Source organism: Suricata suricatta, chromosome 12 (genome assembly GCF_006229205.1).
Source record: "Suricata suricatta isolate VVHF042 chromosome 12, meerkat_22Aug2017_6uvM2_HiC, whole genome shotgun sequence".
Lineage (NCBI taxonomy): Eukaryota > Metazoa > Chordata > Mammalia > Carnivora > Herpestidae > Suricata > Suricata suricatta.
In genome coordinates, this window is record NC_043711.1 from 1,690,284 (window position 1) to 1,696,563 (window position 6,280).

Sequence of the window (6,280 nt, forward strand, 5' to 3'; positions counted from 1 at the left end):
CGGGGGCGAGCGCGGGGGCGGGGCACTGGCACCGAGAGACTCGGGAGCGCGGGCAGTGAGTGGGTGCAGGTCCGAGTTCTCATGCCCGTTTCCGCTTTCCGGAGCTCTGACTTGTTGACCATTTTCTGTCCTGTTCCTGTATGACACAGAGATGTTAACGATACAGAGAACTGTACGTTTCGCCAGTAGGACCCGTCTCCTCAGAGCCGGGAGCTCTTTGAGATGTGGGTAGGTGGCCGGCTGCAAGGCCCCCAGGAAGGGCCAGTCCCCACCCTGGCGTGTGTTCTTACTCCGTAAAACCTCACCCACGTTTGGGGCTTGACGTGGTTTGTCGTAGAGAAGGAGCCAAAGTAGTTTGTGTCCCAAGGGATTGATGGGTCTTAAAATGCGAGTATTTGTTTCATTCGGAGAGCATTTCTGTGAGTTCTCCACTGGGGTCCCAACGCTTTGGTTAGAGGAGAACGAGACCGCTGTGGCCGCAGGACGAGTAGAGGTGAGTCCAGCTGCGTGACCGGCGCGCCAGGGTTGCGAGGACGTGAGTGCGGACAGGAAGAGACCCGAGGACGGAGTCAGGGAGTGGATGTGAGGTGACCGCGGAGCCGCGTCTGAACTGCTGTGGAAATCGTTGTTCCGCGAGTCTCCGACCTGCCTTCTGCACGTCTGTTGGGTGTTTCAGGACTCGGTGGTCTTTGAGGACGTGGCCGTGGACTTTACCCTGGAGGAGTGGGCTCTCCTGGACTCTGCTCAGAGGAAGCTCTACCGCGATGTGATGCTGGAAAACTTGAAAAACCTGGCCTCAGTGGGTGAGAATGACCTCATTCCTTCACTTAGTCATTTAGAGAACAAACATTGACACATCAAGCCTGTTTCCGGATCTGGAATGTGGAGAGGGGATACGTGAGCTACGAAGACAGCGTCACAACCACTAGAGAGCTAGAATCTTAGTGTCTGCCTGAGGATGAGACTGTGTTAAACTGATTTTCTTTCTTTCTATAAAGAAAGCTCCCTTTGTGTCATCAGAGAATGTAGATTTCATGGGTCATTAAGGAGCCCAGTGAAGTTTATGTAATCCTATGAGAATTCAACTGCGTTCTCCAAATTGATTACCATTTGGAGCCCTTGTACTTGTTATTGGTGAAGTCCCCACACAACTGAATTCAGTGTCATTTCAACTAACAGGTATATTCTTCCCTTAAAAGTTTTGTGCCTTTTTGCTTTCAGATGATGAGACTCAATTTAAGGCCAATGGGTCAGTTTCTCAGCAGTATGCTTATGGGAATAAAATATCCAAGGAAAACAAATTGGCAAAGTTCACCAGAAATGAATCCTGGGCCTCTGTTTTAGGGAAAATTTGGGAAGAACTTAGCATGGAAGATCAGCCTGCAAACCAGGGGAGACAGTTGAGGTGAGTTCACTCACAAGAGAAAGCAGCGTTCCAGGAGAGAATCCTCGTATGTCATGAAATTTAAAAAGCAAAGAAAGCAGAACACCCACAGGAGCCTAGATCAAATTTGTTTACTGATAATTTATTTAAAAAATTTTTCCTTAAATATGATGTTGATGTTGAGTGTTGGAAACATAATTCAGTTGGAAACAATTAGTAGGAAAAGCCCAAGTGTAAGAAACTGTTTTTGGGGCTTTCGGGGGGCTCAGTCGGTTGAGCATCCGGCTTCGGCTCAGGTCATGATCTCACGGTTTGTGGGTTTGAGCCCCGCGTCGGGCTCTGTGCTGACAGCTCAGAGCCAGGAGCCTGCTTTGGATTCTGTGTCTCCTTCTCTCTCTGCCCCTCCTTCCATCACGCTCTGTGTGTGTGTCTCTGTGTCTCAAAAACAAATAAAATTTAAAAAAAACAACCTGTTTTCATCATGCCTATGGCTCAGTCCACTCCCTTGATATTCAGTTTACTCTGCTTTGTCAGACAGGGTAGAGAGCCTACACATTCACTGAAATTGATGAAAATGTAATCCTTTTTTTTTTAAGTGTTTACTGATTTTTGAGAGACAGAGCATGAGCAGGGGAGGGGCAGAGAGAGGGAGACACAGAATCTGAAGCAGGCTCCTGGCTCTGAGCTTTCAGCACAGAGTCCAATATGGGGCTTGAACCCATGAACACTGAGATCATGACCTAAGCCAAAGTCAGATGCTTAACTGACTGAGTCACCCAGGCGCCCCTGAAAATGTAATCCTAATACTTGGTAGTAAATATTAAGACATCAGTAATCAAATTGTTGACAACGTGTTTTTCCTTCTTCACAGAAATCCTGTGATGGAGAGACTCCCTGAGTATAGTGATCAGTACGGGGAAGGCTCTGGTCAGATTCCAAATCTTAATCCGTATGAGAAAGCCCTTCACAGAGTTCAGCAGGATGGATGCGGTGCGTCTGAGAAAGTCTTGGTGCATCACTTGTCCCTCAAGAGTCACGTCGCCGTGCACACTGGACACAGAACATATCAGTGTCAGGAGTGTGGGCGGGCCTACAGCTGTCGTGCACAGCTAAGAATGCATGTGAGAACCCACAATGGAGAGAGAACCTACGTGTGTAAATTATGTGGAAAAGCCTTTCCTCGTACCTCTTCCCTCAAGCGGCACATACGGATTCACACGGCCGAGAAAACCTACGAGTGTCAGCAGTGTGGGAAAGCCTTCGTTGACTTGTCAAGTCTGACCAGTCACGTGAGGACTCACACTGGCGAGAAGCCCTATAAGTGTAAGGAATGTGGGAAAGCCTTCAGCTACTCGTCAACTTTCCGGAGACACATGATAACGCACACTGGCGAGAAGCCCTATAAGTGTAAGGAATGTGGGGAAGCCTTCAGCTACTCGTCAACTTTCCGGAGACACATGATCTCACACACTGGGGAGACACCACATAAATGTAAGGAGTGTGGGGAAGCCTTCAGTTACTCCTCCGCTTTTCGCAGGCACATGATCTCACACACCGGAGAGAAGCCCTATGAATGTAAACAGTGTGGGAAAACCTTCATTTACCTTCAGTCCTTCCGGAGGCACGAGAGGATCCACACCGGAGAGAAGCCCTATGAATGCAAACAGTGTGGGAAAACCTTCATTTATCCCCAGTCCTTTCGAAGGCACGAAAGGACTCACGGTGGACAGAAGCCCTACGAGTGCGGCCAGTGTGGGAAAGCCTTCAGCCACCCCTCGTCCTTTCGCGGGCACATGAGGGTGCACACTGGCGAGAAACCTTACGAATGCGGTCAGTGTGGCAAAACCTTCAACTGGCCCATCTCCTTACGAAGACATATGAGGACGCACACCAGAGAGAAGCCCTATGAGTGCAGACAGTGTGGGAAAGCCTTCAATTTGTCCGCGTGCTTTCGAGAACACGTGTGGATGCGTCCAGGAGACAGAGCCTACCAGTGCAAGCTGTGTGGCAAGGCGTTCCACTGCCACGTGTCCCTGCAGAAGCACATGAGGCGGCACGCCGCGGAGAAGCTCTACGCGTGCGAGCGGTGCGGGAAAGCGTTCAGCCGGCCCGAGCTCCTGCAGCAGCACGTGAGAACGCACACCGCCGAGAAGCCCTACGCGTGCAAGGAGTGCGGGAAGGTCTTCAAGTGGCCGTCGTCCTTGCCGATTCACATGAGAGTGCACACTGGAGAGAAGCCCTACGAGTGCAAGGAGTGCGGGAAGGCCTTCAGTTGTTCCTCCTCCCTAAGACGACATGTGAGAATCCACGCTACCCAGAGACACTACTTCTGTAACGCGGGAGATTCTGCAGATGGATTCATGCCCCAGGCTGCAGGAAACCCACACCAGGAGCGAAATCTGATGAAAGTTGTAAATGTGGTGCTGCCTTTGTGAGAACCCCATCAAAGCAGACCCGTGGGGCGTGCGTTTCCAGTTCTTTTCAGATAAAAAATGAGGTGCAGAATAGCTCTCCAAGTACTCTTTTCAGCTGTCCGACATGTGTTTGCAGGTACCGTGTTTCCCCCTACGTTTCAGTAAATAAACCTTCCGTCTTTACAGTTTGTTGGACTCCTGGTGATTTAAAGTGTATTTTTAATATGTAATTAATTTTAATTTCTTAGTTCTTAAAATTCTTTAAGGAGTTTTGGGAACAATAACACTTGGGTATTTCCTGGGATTTTCTTACTAGCTTGGTGTGGCGGATCCCGGGTATCACCCATTATGTATTTTCTGCAGTACTGAGAATTTTATTTATTTAATTTGGCCAGAGGGTCCTTACTGCATTTGCGTTACAAGTGGTCTGCAGAAATTGATACTATGCAGAGTTCTTAACATAGTCTCATGTGAATTGTCACTTTCAACTTTCCCCCTTTACTCCTTGTCCTTGCTTGGGATTGGAAATTGGACAGTAGGCTTTTACTTCAGAGATACTATGTTACCATGAGATATAAGACACAGAGTTTGAGGTGGTTCTTCTGGATTGTTATGTCAGTGTGGGAAGTGTTGGGAATAACATTTCCCAGAATCCTTTCCTGTTATGATTATGTGTTCAAATTTACCAGTAGCCTATCTTGGCACAAGATCTGGAAGGCAGAAGTGGAGAAGCCATTTCTGTTTGGAGTCACAGTAAAGTGTGACAGATGCAAAGGGGCTTTTGGACATCGGCCCTCCAACATTACTTTGGCTATTCAGGATCTTTTCTGGTTCTGTATACGTTTTAGAATTGTTTGTTCTAGCTCCGTGAAGAATGCTGCTATTATTTTGATAGGGATTGCATTGAATGTATTTCTTTGGAGAGTATAAGCGTTTTTAACAATATTTGTTCTTCTAATCCATGAGCATAGAATGTTGTTCCATTTTCTTTCATACGCTCTCTCTAGTTTTCAGCATACAGATACTTTGCCTCTTCGGTTAGCCAAAGTCGGCTGCTTAACCAACCGAGCCACCCAGGCGCCCTGTCCTGTGTTATCTTCATGCTTGATCAGCAGTCCTGATCTTTGTCCAAATGCAGGACAGACACATGCATGTCTGAGGGTGGGGATGCAGGGGACACACAGGGACAGCTCATGAGCCCGTGTGATTGAACTGTCCCTTCAGCCCATGTCCAGCCTATGCTCTGATTTCCATTTTTTATTATCGTGGCACATTTGTTACAATTAATGAACAATGTTGACACATCATTAGTAGCTAAAGTCCATACTTTATTCAGACTTCCTTAGTGTCCACTTGATGTCCTTTTTCTGTCCCAGGACCCCTTCCAAGACCCTGCGTGAACTTTAGGCATTGTGTCTCCCTAGTTCCTCTGGGCTGAGGACTCCTTGTCTGTGACATCTTGAGGGGGACGGGGAGGCCACCTTGTAGGGGTCCCGCTGTTGAGTACGGCCGGTGTTCTTCATGGTCAGGCCGGGCAATGCAGTTTGGGAGGACGGCCACAGAGGTGAAGGTTCAGCAGTTCCGTCCCGTCACGTCGGGGGTACATGCTGCCGACATGACTTGTCGCTGTCATGCGTGCCCCTCATCACCTGGCTCACGTGAGTCTCCACCGTGAACCTCAAGCCGCCCCGTCAGGTTCTCTTTGTAAGGAAGTCACTGTGCGCAGCCTTCCCTCGCGAGTGGGTGGTGCCGCCCCGCCTTGCGGGCTCCGTGTCCACATACGTTTTCTTCAGTTCTTCTACGTGGGAGTTTTGCTCATTTCCTTGATTTACTTATGTATTCAATCAGTTGTTTATATCAATGTGAACTCACAGATATTTATTTTATGCCTTGGGTTATAATCCACACCTACGTTGTATACTTTGTTGCGCAGGGTTTTCCAGCTTTGACCACAGGGGCCTCTTGTTTGGTTGGCCCACATACCCTTCCCATGTACCCCCAACATTGTGACGTGAGAGGTTTTGTTTTCAGGTTTTTTTTTTTTTAAGTACTTCTATAATTCCTGGCAGTACATGCTGCCTCAGGTCTTTCTCTTTTTTTTAATGTTTACTCATTTTTGAGAGAGGGGGTGGGACGCACAAGAGTTGGGGGGGCGGAGAGAGAGGGAGACACAGAATCCTAAGACAGACTCCAGGCTCCGAGCTGTCAGCACAGAGCCCAACGTGCGACTCGAACCCACAAACCATGAGATTACAACCTGAGCTGAAGATGGACTCTTAACCGACTGAGCCGCCCAGACACTCCCCTTTGATAATTTTTATTCTCACTTTTTTTTTTTTTTTTTTAGAGAGAGAGAGAGTTGGGAGGGGAAGAGAGAGGGAGAGAGAGAGAATCCTAAGCAGGCTCCGTACTCAGAATGGAGCCCAACGCAACTCTGAGATCATGTATGAGCTGAAATCAAGAGTCAGACACCTAACGGACT

The 6,280-nt window shown here is 48.3% G+C and overlaps 1 protein-coding gene across 4 annotated transcripts in view; it reads left to right on the plus strand.

The window, feature by feature from the left end:
• Nucleotides 1–3,987, plus strand: part of LOC115274626 (zinc finger protein 555-like) — an 11,697-nt gene extending 7,710 nt beyond the window's left edge. For 2 of the 4 annotated variants that reach the window (XM_029918033.1, XM_029918032.1), the window contains exons 2-4: nt 677–803; nt 1,222–1,405; nt 2,256–3,987. In XM_029918033.1, the coding sequence (XP_029773893.1) occupies nt 677–803; nt 1,222–1,405; nt 2,256–3,819 (1,875 nt within the window). In that variant the 3' untranslated portion in view covers nt 3,820–3,987. Of the gene's footprint in view, nt 1–43; nt 494–676; nt 804–1,221; nt 1,406–2,255 lie in introns of those variants that run through there. The other 2 variants (XM_029918031.1, XM_029918034.1) reach the window with 2 other exon arrangements.
• The last annotated feature ends 2,293 nt before the right edge of the window (nt 3,988–6,280 follow it).